The following is a 23,637-nucleotide window of genomic DNA, read 5'->3' as shown; positions in this document are numbered from 1 at the left end:
TGGTAGGTGATACGGTAGTTTTATGTTATGCTTTTTGAGAAACAGGGAGTGGATTCAGAAGGAACACAAAGGAAGAGACCCTAAGTAGTGACTTGGTGGCCTTGTCTTTGTAACCTGCCAGGTAATCCTCACAGCCAGAACATCAGCAGCAAGCTCACCCATGACACTGTGGAGCAGGTGCGCTACAGGTAAGCATCAGGGACACCTGCCTGACTGGGCATACCTAGGCAGACAGACTTCCTTCCTAGGACTTGCCTGCATCCCACTAAAGTTCTGAGTTGGTTTCAGGAGGATCACAGTTGGCTAAAAGGCAATGCATGCATGTTGAGAAACATCAGAGTCAGAGCTCAGAAAGGCAGGGGTGAGTAGATGCAGTGTGGGGCAGATGAGACGCACAGGTAGGTGGCTCTGAGGTGCACACAGCTGTTCTGTGTGGCTCCAGAGACTCTGCAGTGCCAAAGTGACAGGGAGTGACCCAGGATCCTAGGTCTTGTTTTCAGAAAGAAGAAAAGTACTATTTCTCTGGTTTTCCTTTTCATAAGAAGTTTTATTAGGCATCTTGTTTTCTTCCTGTCTTTTTTCCCTTTTCCCCGTTTTTACTAGTATTTGTATGTTAAACAGCTCTCTATACTTTCTACACATAACAGTATCTGGCGAAAAATTTCCAGGTGGTACTTAAAATTATTAACACAATTTCCAATCACACAGTTTCAAGTTATTCCAAATTTGAAAGTGATACTGTTTTGCTATTAGGGTTGCCAAAATTAAAAGCAATGTAAATAGGTTGATTACTATGTAAATCTTCTTATGTTAGAGTTAAGTAGAAAGCACCAAGGAGAGAGAGTAGTATCAACTCTGATTAAGTTTATTGTGGATTTTTGTCACACATATCCAATTGGAGATATCCAGTGATATTTGGGAGGTAAGAGGATTTTGCCAACTGGAACTCGTTCCCATGGCTTCCATTGCCCTTGCCCTAATTTCACAGCTGTGGCAAAGCCTATCTATCCATTAAGGTAGAGATGTCATAGTTAATAGAAATAAAACAGCCTGCAAATATTTAGTGCTGGGGCTGAGATCCAAGGGTTGCGGAGATGCTGTTCTTCTTCCAGAATCCTGGCGCACTTCCACACCACCGCAGAGGACTATACTGTGATCTTCACTGCTGGGAGCACGGCTGCTCTCAAACTGGTGGCAGAGGCCTTTCCGTGGGTGTCCCAGGGCCCAGAGAGCAGCGGGAGTCACTTCTGTTACCTCACCGACAGCCACACCTCCGTAGTGGGTATGAGGAACGTGACCATGGCTATAAATGTCATGTCCACCCCGGTCAGGCCAGAGGACCTGTGGTCTGCAGAGGAACGTGGTGCTTCAGCCAGTGACCCAGACTGCCAGCTGCCGCATCTCTTCTGCTACCCAGCTCAGAGTAACTTTTCTGGAGTCAGATACCCCCTGTCCTGGATAAAAGAGGTCAAGTCTGGGCAGTTGCGCCCTGTGAGCACGCCTGGGAAGTGGTTTGTGCTGCTTGATGCAGCCTCCTACGTGAGCACCTCGCCTTTGGACCTGTCAGCTCACCAGGCTGACTTTGTCCCCATCTCCTTCTATAAGATCTTCGGGTTTCCTACAGGCCTGGGCGCTCTGCTGGTCCATAATCATGCGGCTCCTCTACTGAGGAAGACCTACTTTGGAGGAGGCACAGCCTCTGCGTACCTAGCAGGAGAAGACTTCTACATCCCGAGACTGTCGGTAGCTCAAAGGTAATCTTGCCACAGGGGAGGGGTCAGAGGAGTTCAGCAAGGTAGGGTCTGGCCTGTTTCTCCTGGAGGATTATGCAAGAGGTGGGTCTGGCTTTGGGGGTCAGCAGAATTCAGGTTGCTGTCAGGGACAGGCTGATGGCAGGGCTCAGATCTGGGAGGCAGAGGTTGACTGGAGGTGACACAGGTGGCTCAGTGAACTCTGCCCCCATTTGAGAGGCTTCTCCAGAGCTGTGAGACGACTGGGGCCTGCAGATAAGAACTGCACACAGGAGAGATAAAAGGCCCTCATGGGGTAAGGAGGGTGAGCTACCAGGCCTTTGCCCTCAGAACTGACAAGAGGTTGCAACAGTTGAAACAGTGGCCTTAAAAGGTGGCACCCAGTGGCTTTAAAAGGTGGCACCGTTTGGAACAAGTCTGCCCACACATTGACAGCATAGCTGGTTCTCCAGGAGCTAGGATCAGCTCAGCCTGGCACCTAGTTAGCAGGAGGAATCAGTTAAAGCAGAGGCCCCCAGACTTGTGAGGCAGTGTTAGCAGCAACCTCTATGAGCCCCACTGTGAGTGAGTTACAGAGGGAGTCTGGGTGCAGGTTGTCACTTGCCCTCAAATGCCAGAGGCCTCTGCCTGGGTTGTTGGCATATACCTCATCCCCAGGCTGCAAGGGCAGGTGGTGTGGGTTATGCTCAGGAATCTTTCAGATGGTGACAGCTGGGACTTGTAAGGTCGAGTGTGTCAAGGCTGAAAATGGTGGCTGATCCAGGGTTCTGCTGGGTCAACAGTGGGGACACAGGGTTGGGTAGGCAACTAATCACCTACAGGGTCCAGAGAAGGCTTGGCACATAGTTGGGAAGGGCTTTAGATCCCCCACAGACCCCACACAGACTCAAGGGTCCTGCAAGTAGGGCCATGGCCTTGACAATAGAGTCAGTGTTAGCTGTGTAGGCCTCAGGCTGGACCACTGGGGAATGAGTCCCCACTCCACTGCACACCAGCAAGGGGACATGTGACTTGTCCTCTGCACCTCATGTTTTTTCTGTAAAGTAGAAATGATAATATTGGGTCGGGTGTGGTGGCTCACGCCTGTAATCCCAGCACTTTGGGAGGCCAAGGTGGGCGGATCATGAGGTCAGGAGTTCGAGACCAGCCTGCCCAACATGGTGAAACCCCGTCTCTACTAAAAACACAAAAATTAGCTGAGCATGGTGGTGGGTGCTTGTAATCCCAGTTGCTCAAGAGGTTGAGGCAGGAGAATTGCTTGAGCCCAGGAGGCGGAGGTTGCAGTGAGTCAAGATCATGCCCACTACACTCTAGCCTGGGTGACAGAGCAAGACTCCATCTCAAAAAAAAAAAAAAAAGAAAAAGAAAAGAGAGAGAAATGATAATATTGTCCTTTTAGAGCTAACATAGGTGAAGTATCAGAATGGTAGGGATCAATGTTAGGAGGCTATTTGAGGTCTCTTTTATTTAGGACTTGCCCATAGTTGGGGGGCTTCTAAAACAGGAATGCTCATGTAAAACCTTTTGACTCCAAGTGTCATAATTTACCATGTAACAGAACCAAATGAGAAAAGAATGACAGACATAACATAATGTAAGTTACAGGCAGAAAAAATCAACACCTCAAATTTAATTTGGCCAATAAGGGCACCTGAAGGCCAGGAGAAGTGGGGCAGCTCACTGGGGGCCAGGGCATGGATGGGCTTGGGGGGATCAGACCTCCTTCCTTTGATTCAGGTAGATGACTTTACAACAGATGACACGCCAACATTCCCAGAAAGCTGAATTTATTTATTTACCATTATAAGCCAATTTTTTTTCTTGTGAACTTAGGAATAGAACTCAAAAGATTTAATACTCAACCTAAAGGTTTATTGAATAAGTACCTTGACTATGTTCTCAACTTTATGTATTTTATAACTCAGTGAAGTACATCCCTTGACAGAAACAAAAGACTCCTCTTTTATTTTAAGAAATAATCTATTAAGTATTTGATCAATAAATAATTGTCAATCAATTAATAACTGGCTAGTTTAACAAATTTTTTTGTAGAGATGGGGTCTTGCTGTGTTGCACAGATAGGTAGTTTCAAACTCTTGGCCTCAAGTGATCCTCCCACCTGGGCCTCCCAAAGTGTTGAGATAATAGGCATGAGCCACTGCACCTGGCCACCCTAGGAAATTTAGAGCAGCCCAAGAAAACTGCAGAGTGGGTCAGGGCCAGAGGCAGCTGGACAGGTCTTGGTGTACAAAGTCCCCCCATCCTGAAGGGGAAAGCAATGTTTTGTAAGACAGCAGAGGGAAGGTATTAATAGATTACAGCGGTATTAGTCCAATTTCACACTGTTATAAAGATACTACCCAAGACTGGGTAATTTATAAACAAAGGAGGTTTAATTGGTTCACAGTTCTGCATTGCTGGAGAGGCCTCAGGAAACTTACAATCATGGCGGAAGGGGAAGCAGGCACTTTCTTCACAAGGCAGCAGGAGAGACAGAGAAGAGCCCAGGGGAACTACCATTTATAAAACCATCAGATCTCGTGAGGACTCCCTCACTATCAGGAAATGAGAACAGCAAGGGGGAAACCACCCCCATGATCCAATCACCTCCTACCAGGTCCATCCCTCAACACCTGGGGATTACAATTAGAGATGAGATTTGGGTGGAGACATAAAGCCAAACCATATCAACAGCTAAGCCTAAAATCTAAAGCTCATTATATGCCATTAAATGCACATGGATTGTTTTGACCACAGCTTGACCTGTTCTCCTCACCCCGTGATTATAGGTTTGAAGATGGCACCATCTCATTCCTTGATGTTATTGCGCTAAAACATGGATTTGACACCCTAGAGCGCCTCACAGGTCAGTGGATGTTTCTATCCCTGTGGAATTTGCTCCTGTTGTGTCCTTGAGGGAGCTCTGGCACAGGTGTGATTCAGGTGAAGGAGACAGAGTCTGTGGAAGTGACTGGCACTCCATGCAGTTAAATTTGATTCCTAGTAACTTCAAAACCACTTCAGAGTGCAGTAACTTCAAAACCACTTCAGAGTGCAAGAGAATGAGGTGGGGTTTTTGGATTGTTTTTTGTTTTTTTTTTTTTTCAGCTAAAATAACATTTTAACAGGTAGAAGACATTCCAAATCAGGAGATTGCTAGCTTCACAGAATGACAGGAGCCTCCCTGGGTCCTGGGAATGATTACAGATCCTGAGGCCTTTACCTGCTCTTGCCTCTCTGGGTCCTCCCCACTGCCCCACGGGGGAGCTCTGCCTATGAATAAGCTGATGCTCAGAGAGGTTAAACCCCTTCCAGGCCAGGGAGCTGGAAACCAGGAGGGCAAGGATTTAACCCAGGTCATACTGATGCCTAACCATGAGCACCCAACCACTGTGTCTGCCGATGGTCTTCACATGAGGCATGATTTCTTTTGTCACAGTAATGGGACCCTTCAGTGCCTTAACCTTAGCCTTAGCCCAACACAGCAGCAGGCAGGATTCACGGGAAGAGAGGGTCGCCCTGATGGCAATGCAGGGAGGTAAGTGGGCATGATCTGGGACAAAGGGAGGAGTTAATAAATACAGGCACTGAGTAGTGAGTACTTTCCAAGGAAAGATATTAACGGGGCCCCCAAACCACAGGTGACAGGGTCTAACAGGGCCAGGCACCTCGGAATGCAAAGGTTGACTGTACCAGTCCACAATATGGCAAACCCTGATTTTTTTCCTATGTAATTGTTCCTTTTTTAAAAAATAAAAATTGTGGTAAAATATACATAACGTAAAACTTACCATTTTAACTATTTTTAAGTGTACAAGTCAGTCATAGTAAATACATTCACAGTGTCGTGCCACCATCACCACTGTCTATTTCCAGAACTTTATCATCCCACACAGAAACTCTGTACCCATTAAACAATAACTCTCTATTTCCTTCTCCCCTTCCAACCCTTGGAACTACTTTTTTTCTCTGTGGATTTGCCTATTCTTGGTAACTCATCTAAGTAGAATCATACAACATTTGTCCTTTTGTGTCTGGCTTCACTTAGCACGTTTCCAAGGTTCATTCATGTTGAAGCATGTATTCTTCATTGCTTTGTGTAGTGTTAAAATTATTTAAACATTAATAATATAAAAAACAGCAAAAGTATGTTTAGAGGAAAAAACATACATTTTGTGATCTGTTACCAAAGGGTCTAAATATCTAAATGTTTAAGTAACATTAGGTATAAAAAAGAGGATGACAGGAATGCCTATGGAAAAATTCTGTTGTTCAGTACTGAAGACCTAAACATTTGTCACAAGGGCAGTACCATCCACTATTTACACACATTTAAAATTATTAATGTGAGGTCCAGGTTTGCCAGCTTTAACAAACTTGTTTTCTTAAAAGTGAGTTAGTGGTGCCAGGCGTGGTGGCTCATGCCTGTAATCCCAGCACTTTTGGAGGCTGAGGCAGGTGGATCACTTGAGCCCAGGAGCTCAAGACCAGCCTGGGCAACATGGTGAAACTCCATCTCTGCAAAAAATACAAAAATTAGTCACGCATGGTGGTGAATGCCTGTCGTCCCAGCTACTTGGGAGGCTGAGGTGAGAGGATCACCTGAGCCCAGGAGGTTGAGGCTGCAGTGAGCTGTGATCGTACCACTGCACTCCAGCCTGGGTGACAGAGTGAGACCCTGTCTCAAAAAAAAAAAAAAAAAAAAGAATGAGTGAATTGTGAATTTACATAAAGCTCATGATTCTCTTGTGCTTCATGATTGATTTGAGGTGGAATGGAGAATATAAAGCAGCACACCTTCACCTTGGCTCAGTATACCTACGTGGCCCTGTCCTCTCTCCAGTACCCCAACGGAGCCCCTGTGGTGCGGATTTACAGCGATTCTGAGTTCAGCAGCCCTGAGGTTCAGGGTCCGATCATCAATTTTAATGTGCTGGATGACAAAGGGAACATCATTGGTTACTCCCAGGTGGGTTTTCTTTCCATCCTGCTGACCTTATTACAACTCGTCCGAGTTCCAGACGAGAGCAATGCAGTGTGACAAAGTCCATGCACTGTTGAAGAGGCCACCAGGCCCTCAGCCACATGCCTTTCCACCTTCATTCACCCTCGTTTTTCAGTCCTCTTTACTCAGCCAAAAGTGGTAACTTTCAAATGGGAAGAAAGAGGCCAGTTCTTCTGATGGCAGGTGGGAAACCGTTGGGTCTTTGCCACAGTTGAATAAGCTGTTCACTTCACTTCCTGGTCCACTAAGATGTCCAGAGTTGCACTGAGCACTCAGGCATGGTGGTAGGTGGTTATCAGATGGGGTGTCACAGATGGACAACAGAAACCAAAGGTCACTCCCAGAGCAGTACTGTGGGGAATGGATTCAACCGTTGGGTGTTTGGAAGACGGTGCTGGTTTTTCCTTGAAAGCACATCCGCATCCACATTTTAATTAATTTTTTTGAGGTGGAGTCTCGCTCTTTCACCCAGGCTGGCATGCAATGGTGTGATCTTGGCTCACTGCAACCTCTGCCTCTTGGGTTCAAGCAATTCTCATGCCTCAGCCTTCCGAGTAGCTAGGATTACAGGCACACACCACCACACCTGGCTAATTTTTGTATTTTTAGTAGACACGGGGTTTCACCATTTTGGCTAGGCTGGTCTCGAACTCCTGACCTCAAATGATCCATCTGTGTTGGCCTCCCAAAGTGCTGGGATTATAGATGTGAGCCACTGTGCCAGGGCCACATTTTGTTTTTAACAAAGAAAAAAAGGTTTATTTGACTCATGGTTCTGATGACTGGAAGATTGGGCATTGGCGAACACCTTAGGTTGCTTCCACCTGTGGAGGAAGGCAAATGTGAACTGGTATGTGCAGCCAGAGAAGCAAGAGAGAGGGCGAGGGAGGCACCTGGCACTTTATTTTTATTTTATTTTTTCTTCCAACTTTTTTTTTTTTTTTTGAGATGGAGTCTTGCTGTGTCACCCAGGCTGGAGTGCAGTGGCGTGATCTCAGCTCACTGCAACCTCCACCTCTCGGGTTCAAGTGATTCTCCCACCTCAGCCTCCCGAATAGCTGGGACTACAGGCATGTGCCACCATGCCTGGCTAATTTTTATATTTTAGTAAAGATGGGGTTTCACCATGTTGGTCAGGCTGGTTGAACTCCTGACCTCAGGTGATCTGCCCGCCTCAGCCTCCCAAAGTGCTGGGATTACAGACATGAGCCACTGTGCCTGGTGTTCTTCCAACTTTTATTTTAGGTTCAGGAGATACATGTGCAGGCCTGTTACATGGGTACCCGATAGGTAGTTTCTCAATCTTCCCCTCCCCTCACCTTCTACCCTCAAGTAGGCCCCGGTGGCCATGGTTTTCTTCTTTGTGTCCATGTGTACTCAATGTTTAGCTCCTACTTATAAGTGGGAATATGCAGTATTTAGTTTTCTGTTTCTGTGTTAATTCACTTAGGATAATGGCCTCCAGCTGCATCATGTTGCTGCAAAGAACTGGTTTCATTTTTTTGTGGCTGTGTAGTATCCCACGGTGTAAATGTACCACATTTTCTTTAACCAGTCTACCACTGATGGGCATATAGGTTGATTCCATGTCCTTGCTGTTGAGAAAAGTGCTGCAATGAAGATATGCGTGCATTTGCCTTTATGGTAGGATGATTTATATTCCTTTGGGTATACACCAGTAATTTAATAAAGGAATTGGGATGGCTGGATTCAATGGCAGTTCTGTTTGTTTGTTTGTTTGTTTGTTTGAGACAGTCTCACTTTGTCGCCCAAGCTAGTGTGCAGTGGCGCAATCTCTGTTCACTGCAACCTCCACCTCCCGGGTTCAATTGATTCTCCTGCCTCAGCCTCGCAAGCAGCTGGGGTTACAGATGTGCACCACTACGCCTGGTTAATTTTTGTATTTTTAGTAGAGACAGGGTTTCACCATGTTGGTCAGGTTGGTCTCAAACTCCTGGCCTCATGTGATCCACCTGCCTCAGCCTCCCAAAGTGCTGGGATTACAGGCATAAACCACCATGCCCGGCCAATGGTAGTTCTGTTTTAAATTCTTTTAGAAATCTCCAAACTGCTTTCCACAGTGGCTAAGCAAATTTACATTCCCACTAGCAGTGTATAAGTGTTTCTTTTTATCCACAACCTCACCAGCATATGTTAATTTTTGACTGTTTAATAGTCACTCCAACTGGTGTGAGATGGTATCTCATTGTGGTTTTAATTTGCATTTCTCTCACGGTTAATGATGTCGAACATTTTTTCATATGCTATTTGCTGCATGTATGTCATCTTTTGATAAGGGTTTGTTCATGTTCTTTGCCCATTTTTAATGGGGTTCTTTGTTTTTTGCTTGTTGATTTAAGTTCCTTATAGCTTCCAGATATTAGACCTTTATTAGATGCATAGTTTGCAATATTTTCTCTCATTCTGTAGGTTATCTGTTTACTCTGTTGATAGTTTCTTTTGCTGTCCCAATGTTCATTAGTTTAGTTAGGCTTCATTTGTCAATTTTTCCTTTTGTTGCAATTGCTTTTGGAGTCTTCATCATGAAGTCTTTGTCAAGGCCTATATCCAGAATGATATTTCCTAGGTTTTCTTCTAGGATTTTTATAGTTTTAGGTTTTACATTTAAGTCTTTAATCTGTCTTGAGTTTATTTTTGTATGTGGTGATAGGAAAGGGTCCAGTTTCAATCTTCTCTGTATCTATAGCCAGTTATCCCAGCACCATTTATTGAATAGGGAGTCTTTTCCCCATTGCTTGTTACTGTCTACTTTGTCAAAGATCTGATGGTTGTAGGTGTGTGGCTTTATTTCTGGGTTCTCTAACCTTTTCCATTGATTTATGTGTCTGTTTTTGTACTAGAACCATGCTGTTTTGATTACTGTAGCCTTGTAGTATAGTTTGATGTCATGTAGTCTGATGCCTTCAGCTTTTTTCTTTTTGCTTAGGATTGCTTTGGCTATTTGGGCTCTTTTTTGGTTCCATATGAATTTTAGAATAGTTTTTTTTCTAATTCCATGAAAAATGACATCGATAGTTTGATAGGAATAACATTGACTCTGTAAATTGCTTTGGGCAGTATGACCATCTTAACAACACTGATTCTTCCTATCCATGAGTATGGAATGTTTTTCCATTTGTTTGTGTGGTGTCTGATTTCTTTTAGCAGTATTCTGTAATTCTCATTGTAGATATCCCCCCTGGTAAGGTGGATTCCTAGGTATTTTATTATTTTTTTGGCTATTGTAAATGGGATTGCATTCTTGATTTGGCTTTCAGCTTGGCCATTATTAGTGTATAAAAATGCTACTGATTTTCATGCATTGATTTTGTGTCCTGAAACTTTACTGAAGTTGTTTATTAGTTCTAGGAGCCTTTGGGCAGAGATTATGGGATTTTCTGGGTATAGAATCATGTTATCAGTGAAGAGAGATAGCTTGACTTCTTCTCTTCCTATTTGGATGTCTTTTATTTTTTTCTCTTGCCTAATTGCTGTGGCTAGGACTTCCAGTATTATGTTGAAAAGGAGTGGTGAGAGAGGTCATCCTTACCTTGTGCCAGTTTTCAAGGGAAGTGCTTGCAGCTTTTGCCCATTCAGTATGATGTTGGGTGTAGTTTTGTCATAGATGGGTCTTGTTATTTTGATGTATGTTCCTTGGATTCCTAGTCTGTTCAGAGTTTTTAACAGAAGGGATGCTGAATTTTGTTATAAGCCTTTTCTGTGTCTGTTGAGATGATCATGTGGTTTTTGTTTTTAGTTCTGTTTATGTGATAAATCATATATATTGATTTGTGTATGTTGAACCAGCTTTGCATCCCAAGAATAAAGCCTACTTGATTATGGTGGATTAGCTTTCTCTTCTTCTTCTTTTTTTTTTTCTTGGAGACAAGGTTTCACTCTGTCGCCCAGACTGGAGTTCAGTGGCACGATCTTGGTTCACTGCAGCCTTGACCTCCCTGGCTTAAGTGATCCTCCCACCTCAGCTTCCCGAGTAGCTGGGACTACAGGAACATGCCACCATGCCCAGCTAATTTATTTTAATAGTTTTTTATTGTACAGGTGGTTTTTGGTTACATAGATAAGTTCTTTGGTGATGGTTTCTGAGATTTTGGTGCACCCATCACCCGAGCAGTGTACACATTGTACCCAATATGTGGTCTTTTATCCCTCACCCATCCCACCCTTCCCCCCGGAGTCCCCAAAGTCCATTATATCATTCTTATGCCTTTGCATCCTCATACCTTAGCTCCCACTTATAAGTGAGAACATATGATATTTGGTTTTCCATTCCTGAGTTATTTCACTTAGAATAACGGCCTCCAGCTCCATTCAAGTTGCTGCAAAGGCCATTGTTTTGTTTCATTTTATGGCTGAGTAGTATTCCATGTTGTATATATACCACATTTTCTTTATCCACTCGTTGGTTGATGGGCATTGAGGTTGGTTCCATATTTTTGCAATTGTGAATTGTGCTGCTATAAACATGTGTGCATGTGTCTTTTCCACATAATGACGTTTTCTTTGGGTAGATACCAGTAGTGACGCCTGGCTAATTTTTTGGTATTTTTTGTAGAGACAGGGTTTTGTCATGTTGCCCAGGCTGGTCTTGAACACCTGAGCTCAATCAATCTGCCCACCTCGGCCTCCCAAGGTGCTGTGATTACAGGTGTGCACCACTGTACCCGGCTGGATTAGCTTTTTAATGTGCTGCTGGGTTAGATTTATTAGTATTTTGTTGAGGATTTTTGTGTCTATGTTCATCATGGGTATTGGCCTGAAGTTTTCTTTCTTCATTGTATCTTTGCCATGTTTTGGTATTAAAATGATGCTGTCCTTATAGAATGAGTTAGGGAGTCAGTCCACATTTGTTAAACCCCAGATGTCCCAAACAAATTCATTTCCCAAGGAATCTTTTCCCCCACTGTTCTGAATAGCCATAAAATTTCTAAAGAACACTTGGGGAATATTCTTCTGGGGGAGATGTTGGTCCTCACTGGTGTTCAGGGGCAGGCACTGTACAGCCATAGGTGGTCTCTCGAGTATGGCAGCTGTGCAGACCCCTCGTCCCCACTGTCCTCAGCTGTCAGTACTGGCAGAACCAGCCCTGACATTACTAAGAAGCACAATATTTTAAATGCTTTTGGAGGGGGCAAGGTGGAAAATGCATCAGTGGCAAAAGGTTTGCCTTCTTAAATATGTTATTCTAGGTCATTGGTAACATAAGTTTTATTCGTGAATCAAAAGTAAATGTGCAAATGTCCAATGTGGCACACATACACCATGGAATACTATGCAGCCATAAAAAATGATGAATTCATGTCCTTTGTAGGGACATGGGTGAAACTGGAAATCATCATTCTCAGTAAACTATCGCAAGGATGAAAAACCAAACACCGCATGTTCTCACTCATAGGTGGGAATTGAACAATGAGATCACATGGACACAGGAAGGGGAACATCACACTCCAGGGACTGTTGTGGGGTGGGGGGAGGGGGGAGGGAGAGCATTAGGAGATACACCTAATGCTAAATGATGTGTTAATGGGTGCAGCACACCAACATGGCACATGGATACATATGTAACCAACCTGCACATTGTGCACATGTACCCTGAAACTTAAAGAACAATTAAAAAAAAAGAAAATAAAAAAGTAAATGTGCCTGGGCGTGGTGGCTCACACCTGTAATCCCAGCACTTTGGGAGGCCGAGGTGGGTGGACCACCTGAGGTCAGGAGTTGGAGACTAGCCTGGCCAACATGGCAAAACCCTGTCTCTACTAAAAATACAAAAATTAGCTGGGCGTGGTGGCACACACCTGTAACCCCAGCTACTCAGGAGGCTGAGGTGGGAGAATCACTTGAACCCAAGAGGTGGAGGTTGCCATGAGCTGAGATCGTACCACTGCACTCCAGCCTAGGTGACAGAGCAAGACTCTGTCTCAAAAAAAAAAAAGAAAAAGAAAGGTAACTGTGTGTGCCGTGGCAGGGGCATGGGATTGGTGGTGGAGAAGAAGCCTCCAAGAAGAGGAATCACCAGGGTGTGAGGCTGTCTGTCTAGGTGTCTGAGGACTCTCGTTCCCCGGGGCTAGACACAGGATGAGTTTCTCCCTCTGTGCCTTGGTAGAGGAAGCTCACTGTGTGAATGGATTCTGTGGCTAAGGCATGACTAACTGTGCCAGTTCAAGAAAGTGCAGTTACGGTTTTTTCAGGTTCAGGGAACTTCACGATATGCGAATTTCCACAGGGATTTTGGTGGCCTTCGGAAACATCAGTTGGGTTTGGCTGTCTCTTTTTCGTCAGAGGGTGTGTAAAGAATTCAGCTTCCTATGAGAAGGCTTTGGGTTCTTGGTTTGGTATATCCAGACTTCTAAATTTATTCTCCCGCTGTTGGAAGTCACTCTGCATGGTGGTTAAGAGCGGGCACTCAGAGTCTGTCTGCCTCTTGCCAGCTCTGTGAACTTGGGCAAGTTAAGTTCTCCAAGACTCTGTGAAATGGGGATAACAATATACCCTGATTATAGTGTTGATATGAGGATTAAATGAGATACAATATATACATCCCTTAGCACAGGACCCAGAATAAAGTAAGTGCTCATTAAATGTTGGGCACAAAGGTTCCTGGGCTGGGAGCCTCCAGGGCATTGTGGCTGGGCCAGTTTCTCAGTCCTCCCTGAATGCTGTGCTCATCCTGCCGTAGCAGACAACCTCCTTCACCTGGATGGGCACAGTCTGGGCCTGTGTGAGATTCCCCAGGGCTGAGGGCAAGAAGAGACTGATGCATAAATGGGAAATTAGGACAAAGTGTAAGTGTGGCTGCAGCAGCGTCTTCTGCTCACATCCTCTCCTGCCATGAGACTTTGACACTCCTCCATGGAGGGCTGGAGATCCATGGGTCTTCCCCTAGAATCTGGGCTGATCTGTGACTCGCTCATAGCTAACAGAGTGCCAGAAGGATGACACTGCATGGCTTCTAAGGCTGGATCAGAAGAGATGATGCCATATTGGCTTTGTTCCCTGGGACACTAGCTTTGGAGCCTGGAGTTACCCTGTCAGCTGCTGTCTCGCACCCTGAGGCTGCTGTGCGTGCTGCAAGGATGCCAAGCCACACAGAGAGGCCAAGCTCAGGACTGTGGCTGGTGGTCCTAATTCTGAAGCCCTTCCAGCCTGTGGACCAGAAAGACCCAGGAGTAAAAGAGTCTCCAGATGATCCCAACCCCCAGATGCCAAGCTACTCCCAGCCTTTGAGTCTTCCTAGCTGAGACTCCAGACATTTTGAGACAGAGAGGAGACATCTCCTCCATGCCCTGTTTGAATTCTTCCCACAATGTAGCCATGAGCTGCATAAAATGGTTGTTGTTTTAGTCTCCCTAGTTTGGGTGGCCTACTTCACAGCAAAAGTAACTGGAATGGTGAATATGGGGGAGCGGGTGAGGGGCAGCCACGGGGACTCTAATTCAGCCTGGTGGGAGCTGGACGGGGGGTCGGGGGTCTCCCTAGGAGTTGCCTTGTGAAGGGAAACCTGACCTGGAGATGGAGTTGGCCAGGCCCAGTAGAGCTGCCAGGACTCACCTTAGAGCTGGGAAACTCCTGAATTCACTAGCAGGTCTGCATGCCAGTGGGCCATTAGCCAAGGGTGAAGGAACAGAATTGTTCATCTGAAGCCCCTCAGTTCAACCCAGAGAATGGCTTCTTCTCACACACCAGAGGAGATGGCCAAAGTGAAGACTGCCGTGGTCTTGATAAGGGTCTGTGGGCGGCATCGTTGCCCAGCCAAGATCCCTGGCTGCCCACATGGTGACCTCTGGCCACCCACATGTGACTTCCCAGGGAGAAAAATTCAAAGGCTCACCCAGCTGAGCAAGATGTGTTTATTTTCCTGAATGCAGTTCAGTGACGACGACTCCTGAATTCAGCCTGAGCCCCCAGGGCGAGGACTCTCACTGGGCCCCCAGGCCCTTGGGGAATGGAGTCCTTGACTCACAGCCTGGAGGAGCTGGGGCAAACATCCCCAGGGGCTCACGTGAATGCGAACCACCTCCCAGAGCCTTCAGAGGGCAGGAAAGAGCTTTGGGAACTTCTGGACTGAAAAGCAATTCTGTGATTAAACTGAAAGTTGGAGAAAGTAGGAAAAGTAAATCAATTATACTCAGCATGGACACAGTAACACTTGGAGTCCAGGCTGCAAGCTGAGGCGGGGCTGCTCGGAATAGCACTTCACCGGGCCTGCTCTGTGGTCCAACCCTGTGCAGCTGATGCCAAGAAGCCACTGTCTCCAGCCCCACTGAAACATTTTATACAATGTTTAACCTGTGATAGATCATTTTAGAAGACAATTCCAGGCTTGCATCATCATTTTATTATTAGGAAAGAGAGGTCCAAATCCTGATCTGAATCTCTCAGAGTAAAACTGCACATTGGTAATGGCTCATTCCATGTTACATTAAATCCGCAGGTGGACAAAATGGCCAGTCTTTACAACATCCACCTGCGAACTGGCTGCTTCTGTAACACCGGGGCCTGCCAGAGGCACCTGGGCATAAGCAACGAGATGGTCAAGAAGCATTTTCAGGTTGGTACGGGGCTCTGCGATCCAGATGCTAGTCAGCGAGACCCAGCAACACCTGTTGCTGCCTGCGTGTCTGGGGTGGGGGCTGCTGCTGCAGACTCATTTATCCATGCCTACTCTGTGCATATACAAAGGAAAAGGAATACAAATGGAAAATGCTTCAAGAAGGCCGGGTGTGGTGGCTCACGCCTGTAATCCCAGCACTTTGGGAGGCCAAGGCAGGTGGATCACCTGAGGTCAGGAGTTCGAGACCAGCCTGGCCAATATGGTGAAACCCTGTCTCTACTAAAGATGCAAAAATTAGCCAGGCATGATGGCATGCGCCTGTAATCCTAGCTACTTGGGAGCCTGAGGCAGGAGAATCGCTTGAGCCCAGGAGGCAGAGGTTGCAGTGAGCCGAGATCGCACCATTGCACTCCAGCCTGGGTGACAGAGCAAGACTCCATCCGCTCCTCCCCCTGCCAAAAAAAAAAAAAGCCGGGCACGGTGGCTCATGCCTGTAATCACAGCACTTTGGGAGGCCGAGGTGGGTGAGTCACCTGAGGTCAGGAGTTCATGACCAGCCTGACCAACGTGGAGAAACCCTCTCTCTACTGAAAATATAAAATTATCCAGGTGTGGTGGTGAATGCCTGTAATCCCAGCCAATCGGGAGGCTGAGGCAGGAGAACTGCTTGAACCTGGGAGGTGGAGGTTGTGATGGTGTGCTGAAATTCTGCCATTGCACTCCAGCCTGGGCAAAAAGAGTGAAACTCAGTCTCAAAAAAAAAAAAAAGACAAGAAAAGAAAAGAAAAAAAAGAAAATGCTTCAAGATATTATCTCTATAGCAGACTTTCGGATTCATTTTTTACTTTGAGGCCAACCATTTAAAGGCAAGAGAGGGGTGTTAACAAGGAATGTGTGAGGATGTGCCCTTACCTGGTTCAGCCCTCCTGAAGTACAGCCTCCAAGCTAGAGTTAGCCGACATCTGGGTTGGGTGCGGCGTGGACCTCTTCTAGGGCTCCAGGGATTCTACGTCTCCCAGAATCCCCACCCTCCCTGTCTCTCCCCTGGGCTGAGGTTTTTCACTTCAGGCTATAGCCTGTTTTGAACCATTTCATCAGGAATAATTTGAGTGGCAAAGAGTCTTTATTGATTTGAGTTTCTAATTTGATTTTCCTTTGGTTGCCATGAAATATTGTATATACTAGATCTCAACTAACCATGAACTGAGTTTTCTTTAAAAAGAAAGAGGGATAGGAGAGAAGGAGAGGGAGGAGATAGGAAAGAGGTAGGAGAAGAAATAGAGAGGGAGAGGGAGGCTCAGAACACAAACACAGCTCCAGATAGAATATTGGGTCCTATGGAATGCTGTGGCTCCATTTCTTCGATGTCTGACCCGGATCCAGCACCGAGGTTTGTCCAGAACTGCTCCATGCACTGTGCTGACCAGTGACAAACACCAGGCAGCCGGGCTCGGAGACTGAGATTCTCTTGCCTTTCTTCCCCACCTCCCTGCAGGGGCACTCAAGCTGACCTTGGCCTTCACAGTGGCCCGGGGCTGGTCATTTGCAGGGGAAGCATCTCTGCCTTTCCCTGTTGTCAAGGGGCAGCTCTCAGGGATGCAGGCCTCCCCTCAGTACTGAGAGGCTAACGAGAGTGACCAGTGATGTTTCTCCCATCTCAGCCCCAGGTAGACCTTGAGGTTGACCCCTCGGTGCTTCTGAAACCTTAGTCTGTGTTTTGACCCCTCTGTGAGTCAGCCCTGTGCCTAGCTCTAGGTAAATGCTTTCCATGAAGTATTTCTATTAAACTTTTTAGTGGCCCCTTGAGATTGATATTGGTCCCAATTTACAGTTGAGCAAAATGAGATCTGGAAAGTGGTCCCCTGCATGTAGAGAGCTGAGCTATGTCCCAGACGCACAGCACATATTAATGTTGCAGTTCTGTTTTCCTGGGTTAATTTTAAAATTAACAAAATTTATTTTGCCAAACTGTTTCCAATGTCTCTATGAGAAAGGGGTCACTCTGGCTGATGCATTTCTCTCTTATCCTAGGCTGGTCATGTCTGTGGGGACAATAAGGACCTCATAGATGGGCAGCCCACAGGATCTGTGAGGATTTCATTTGGATACATGTCGACGCTGGATGATGTCCAGGCCTTTCTTAGGTTCATCATAGACACCCGCCTGCACTCATCAGGGGACTGGCCTGTCCCTCGGGCCCATGCTGACACCGGGGAGACTGGAGCCCCAACAGCAGAGAGCCAGGCTGATGTTACACCTGCTGTCATGGGCAGACGTAGCCTCTCGCCTCAGGAAGATGCCCTTACAGGCTCCAGGCTTTGGAACAACTCGTCTACTGCTGTGAATGCTGTGCCTGTGGCCCCCGCTGTGTGTGATATCGCCAGAACCCAGCAGACTCCTTCAGAGAAAGCTGCAGGAGTCCTGGAGGGGGCCCTTGGGCCACATGTTGTCACTAACCTTTACCTCTATCCAATCAAATCCTGTGCTGCGTTTGAGGTAAGGACTTTCACAGTAGCACAGAAAGTCTTCTCTTTGTTTACTCTCTCCTCTATTTTTTGATAAAGTGAAGAAAGACATGAAAAAAATCAAAATCATTCATCAGAGTGTCGTGATGAGAAAAGCCATTCTCACTCTCCCTTTCTTGGTCTGTGCTGGCTTTTGAACATGACTCTGCTCACGGGGACTCCTGAGAGGACCCTGTTTCTGAGTGGTGAATGTGTCATTACTCTTATTAATTATAGCTGTAACTTTCACTGAATGTGTGTGCTGGCTCTGTGCTGAGGCATTGTATGTGTTTGTTTCATTTGATCCTTAAAATGGTGAAATATGAGGTGGATAGTAATATTATCCCTATTTTATAGATATGGAGCCTCAGGGTTTTGAGGTTAAGCACTTTGCCCAGGTGACCTGAAGATATGTCAAAAGGACATAAGAGCCAGCTTGAAGGAGCTCCCGTTGGCCAAGTCTTGGCAACATGTACATCAAAATAAGTACTGATAGTGATGAGTGGTGAGCATTTGAACAACACAGGAATCCATGAGTCCAATAGAAAGTAAAAGTGAATTAGCACATAAATAGAGAAGCTCAACCCTACTATAGAATACCAACTAATAAATCAATGATAGAATTTTAAAAACTACCACTTTGCAACCATCATGCCAATAATTGATTTAGGCAATAGTCATCAACAGATGCTAAATTTAATGAATGAAAATTTGATAAGTAACAGGATATCTGCATATTCTGAAAATCTCTCTCCATAAAATACTTATTAATTAGTAAGTACCACATACTTATTGATGAACTTTACAATGGAGAAACCTAATAGAGCCCATGTTAACCAAGTGACAAAAGTTGACATCACCAACATTGGGACAAATGAATGGGATGTGTCTCCTGGGATACACACAGAAGAACATAGCATTCGTCCTGTGGCATTCCTACCAAAAATGCAGAAATAATAAGGAAGCTCCGATAATCCCAAATTAAGAAACATTTAGCAAGGCAGCTGGACTGTACTCCTCAAAAATATCATGGTCTTGAAAGACAAGAGAAGACTGAAGGAGACTAAAGAGACCCAACAAAAGTATGCAACATGATATTCGATGCAGACAGCAAAGGTGGAATCTGAATGGAGTCTATTGATTAGTTGTAATATCAGGTCAATGGCAATTCCTAATTTTGATGGTTGTACTGGGGTTATGTCAGAGAGTGTCCTTATACTTAGAATATGTACAGTAGAGTATTATAGGGGTGATGAGACATCATTTTGCAACTTATTCTCAAATGATTTAGAAAAGTCAACAATCAGAATTGGAGTGAAAGGTTTATGGGAGCTCTGTGCACTATAACTGCTTTTATTTAAGCTTAAAATATTAAAAATATTAAATTTTAATTTTTCTAAATTGTGGCATCAGTAAGTAATGTCACTTTTTTTTTTGCATCTTTACTACTGAGGGTAGCTGGGCTCCCTTATGTGTGCACTGCAGGGACATGTATGACCAGTTCTGTGGTTGGAACTCTGAACCTTTGCCTTTGTCCACACCCTTCTTCAGCAGACAGCTGGCTCAGGAAAAGCTCTCATTGAAGGGACATTGCACCCATGCTATCACATGCTGGTGCCATTAAAACCTAACCTGTGGACAACCGCTCCTGCAAAGGCCAGGAGCAGGAAGCCAGCAGAGCTGAAATTGGACTAATCCTCTCTGTACTCAGAGAAAGCACATCCTTGCTAAAATAAAGGTTCAAAGAAGAAATGAGATGAAAAATGAATTGGTCTAGTAGCTTAGGAAATAAGTGGAGGGGATGAATGAAACTTACAGAAATGTAACCCACAGCTGATCATTCCCAAGTAAACCCCCAGATGGCTTAGGGAACCACCATGACATCTTGTGAGGATGCTGCAGCCTTTCCTCAATGTGCGCCTCTGTTTCTGAGCTTGGGCCCTTCTCACAATTACATGAAGCTGCTTCTATTGCTCCACAGCTGACCTTCCATGCCAGAACACTCAACCCAAAGAACATCATCTCCATTAGTTTAGGATCTCACCATCTTGCAAAAGCAGGATGGGGTGACAAGGCTTGGCATCTGTGGTAGGTGAACCCAGAGATGTGGTGGAAGGAGCAGCAGGAGGGAGCTGCTGGTGGGATGGCTACACCTCTTATACAGGTCAGCTGTAGGCTGGGAAACCACTTCAGAGACCCTGATGGAAGGAAAACAAGCAAAGTTAGAAATAATCAATACTTCTTGTTATTCTGTGATGGCAGCTTTTGATACCTATACCCACCTAACTGGTGGTTTTAATTTTTTTCCATCAGCAGACTCTATCAAATTTAATTTTACCTTTTATGGCTTTTTTTTTTTTTCTTTTAGAGAAACACACCACCAGGAAGAACGTTTGTACCTTATTTTCTGGGTCTTCAAAAAAGCCAGCATCTTTTTGGGGAAACAGTTTAAAACTAGTTTCTCAGGGATCTCTCTTCTGTGCTGAAAGATTTCTTACTTGCTACACCCTGTATTCATTTATTCATTTATTCATTTGATTATCATTATTTTTTCGAAATGGGATCTCACTCTGTCTCCCAGGCTGGAGTACAGTGGTGCCTTCAAAGCTTACTGCGGTTTTGAACTCCTGGTCTCAAGCTGTCCCCCAGCCTCTGCCTCTTGAGTAGCTGAAACTACAGGCACACACCACCATGCCCAGCTACTTTTAAATTTTCATTTTTTTAGAGACAGGGTCTTGCCATGTTGACCAGGCTGGTCTTGAACTCCTGGCCTCAAGTGATCTCCCTGCCTCAACCTCCCAAAGTGCTGGCATTACAGACATAAGCCACTGCGCCCAGCTCTACTCACTTTATTTTATTTTATTTTGTTTTATTTTATTTTTTATTTATTTTTGAGATGGAGTCTCACTCTGTCGCCCAGACTGGCGTGCAATGGCGCGATCTCGGCTCACTGCAACCTCCGCCTCCCAGGTTCAAGTGATTCTCCCGCCTTAGCCTCCTGAGTAGCTAGGACTATAGGTGCCTGCCATCACTCCTGGCTAATTTTTGTATTTTTAGTAGAGACGGGGTTTCACCATGTTGGCCAGGATGGTCTTGAACTCCTGACCTCGTGATCCACCCGCCTTGGCCTCCCAAAGTGCTGGGATTATAGGAATGAGCCACTATGCCCGGCTATTTATTTTTATTTTTTTGACACAGAGTCTCACTCTTGTCGCCCAGGCTGGAGTGCAATGTCATGACCTTGGCTCACTGCAACCTCCGCTTCCCAGGTTCAAGCACTTCTCTTAGCTGATTTTTTGTATTTTTAGTAGAGAAATATATCTATACTATCATGAAATACCTGGACAGGCACCACTGCTAAGGAAGCATATACAAGAGCAAAGGGCTGGGTGTGGTGGCTCATGCCTGTAATCCCAGAACTTTGGGAGGCAAAGGCAGGTGGATCACTTGAGGTCAGGAGTTTGAGACCAGCCTGACTAACATGGTAAAACCCTGTCTTTACCAAAAATACAAAAATTAGCCGGGCATGGTGGCAGGTGCCTGTAATCCCAGCTACTCAGGAGGCTGAGGCAGGAGAATAGCTTAAACCCCGGAGGCAGAGGTTGCAATGCGCTGGGATTGCACCACTACACTCCAGCCTGGGTGACAGAGCAAGACTGTGTCTTAAAAACAAACAAACAAAACAACAGGAAAAAAAGAGCAATGGCTGGAGCCAGCTGGGAAAGGAGGCTTGCTTTTCACTACAGACTCTTGTACTCTCTGAATGTCATGCCATACACAGGCATTACCTACTTAAAACATGACTTGAAGTGGAGAAGGGTGGAGTGTGGACCTGGAGGCTGAATGGGAGATATCCAGCTCCTACATCATCTTCTTTGCATTGTCCTCTCTGTTTTAGTTTCTTCTCTTCCTCCCTTTCTTCCTTCCAGAGTAGGTGCTGAATTCATGAAGTCTATCTGTATTTGTGTAGCCACTGTACAAATAGGTGAAGACCAACTCTGGGGAGCCCTGGCCTAAAACACATCTACCTTTTTGTTTAGGTGACCAGGTGGCCTGTAGGAAACCAAGGGCTGCTATATGACCGGAGCTGGATGGTTGTGAATCACAATGGTGTTTGCCTGAGTCAGAAGCAGGAACCGCGGCTCTGCCTGATCCAGCCCTTCATCGACCTGCAGCAAAGGATCATGGTCATCAAAGCCAGAGGTGGGAAAACTGCTTCATTTTCACAGAGTAGCTCCCAAGGGCAGCTTTTATACTCATGAAACACTCTACCAAGTGTTAGAATAACCCATCAGCCTGGGCAATACAGTGAGACCTCATCTCTACAAAAAAATAAAAAATTATCCTGGGCGTGGTAGCACGCGCCTTTAATCTCAGCTACTCAGGAGGCTGAGGCACAAGAATCACTTGAACCCGGGAGGTGGAGGTTGCAGTGAACCGAGATCATGCTATTGCATTCCGGCCTGGGCAACAGAGCAAGACTTTGTCTCAAGGGAAAAAATGGGTAAAATAACCTGAAAGTAAGGGAAATAGTGTCTAGGAAAAGCAACAAAGGGTTTGTTCCCTTTGATTTTGGGAAATTTAGGGAGAGAGAAAGATCTGACAGTCCAGTCAGACAGTAAAGAGGGGCCAGGTGTGGTGGCTCACGCTTGTCATCCCAGCACTTTGGAAGGCCAAGGTGGGCAGATCACTTGAGGTCAAAAGTTTGAGGCCAGACTGGCCAACATGACGAAACCCCTTCTCTGCTAAAAATACAAAAAAGAAGCTGGGCATCGTGGCACGAGCCTGTGATCCCAGCTGCTTGGGTACTCAGGAGGCTGAGGCAGGAGAATCGCTTGAGCCCCAGAGGTGGAGGTTGCAGTGAGCCCAGATCGCACCACTGCACTCCAGCCTGGGCGACAGAGGGTGATGATGTCTTGAAAAAAACAAAAAAAGAAACAAAGGTATAAACTTTATATTAATTAGATGATGTCCTTTTTACTTAAGTTTCTTTTATTTTCTTCACTCATCATCATGTGTACTGCAGGCTTTAATTCGTCCTTGTTGATTTTTATTATGAGTGATATGAATGATCAAACCTATAGAAAAGTACAGGCCCGCTCTGTTTAGTAGAACTTTCTGTGATGATGAAAATGTTCAAACTATACCTTGTCCAGTTTAGTGGCCACCAGTCACTTGTGACTTTTGAAATGTGGCTAGTGGGACACTAGAACTGAATTTTAAATTTTACTTAATTTTAATTAATTTAAATAGCTATGTGTAGCTATTTAATATAATAGCACGGGTATTAATAATAATACACAATTATAGCATTCAATTTTAGCAAATCTTAACATTTGGCCACATTTCCTTTAGGTCCTCCTCCTCCTCTTCCTTTTTCTTTTTTAATATACATACATACATACATACATACATACATACATACATACATACATCAAACATTACATAGCAGTTGTGGTACTGGGTTAAAAAAAGATAAAAGACATTACAGATACAGCAGAAATTTCCTGTGGACCTCTCCCGAGTCTTACTCCTCCTCCTTTCCCATCCCACTTACCATTTTTAGAACATTCCCATTTCCTCCCTAACTTGTAGTTGTACTTTTGTGATATGTAACATTTCCATATATTCACGATTGTGTTTCTTGGCTGTAAGTGTTCTGTTCTGTTCTGTTCCTGTGGTTTATTTTTCCTTGAACCAAGAGGCCAGTGTTATTACTAGAGTTATAGAATAAGTCTTGATATCCCATTTTTTTTTTTTTTTTTTTTTGAGACGGATTTTCGCTCTTGTTGCCCAGGCTGGAGT

General features: G+C 45.2%; 1 protein-coding gene across 2 annotated transcripts in view; it reads left to right on the top strand.

Moving 5' to 3' along the window:
- MOCOS (molybdenum cofactor sulfurase) overlaps positions 1-23,637 on the top strand; it is a 75,577-nt gene that overhangs the window by 11,159 nt on the left and 40,781 nt on the right. For both annotated transcript variants that reach the window (XM_055233800.2, XM_063640165.1), the window contains exons 3-9: positions 122-188; positions 1,113-1,754; positions 4,541-4,617; positions 6,521-6,720; positions 15,209-15,325; positions 17,360-17,824; positions 21,873-22,035. In XM_055233800.2, the coding sequence (XP_055089775.2) occupies positions 122-188; positions 1,113-1,754; positions 4,541-4,617; positions 6,521-6,720; positions 15,209-15,325; positions 17,360-17,824; positions 21,873-22,035 (1,731 nt within the window). The remainder of the gene's footprint in view (positions 1-121; positions 189-1,112; positions 1,755-4,540; positions 4,618-6,520; positions 6,721-15,208; positions 15,326-17,359; positions 17,825-21,872; positions 22,036-23,637) is intronic.

The sequence above is a fragment of the Symphalangus syndactylus genome, chromosome 1, assembly GCF_028878055.3.
Source record: "Symphalangus syndactylus isolate Jambi chromosome 1, NHGRI_mSymSyn1-v2.1_pri, whole genome shotgun sequence".
NCBI lineage: Eukaryota > Metazoa > Chordata > Mammalia > Primates > Hylobatidae > Symphalangus > Symphalangus syndactylus.
Note: the sequence above shows the minus strand (reverse complement) of the source record. Positions and strands in the feature narration are given on the sequence as shown.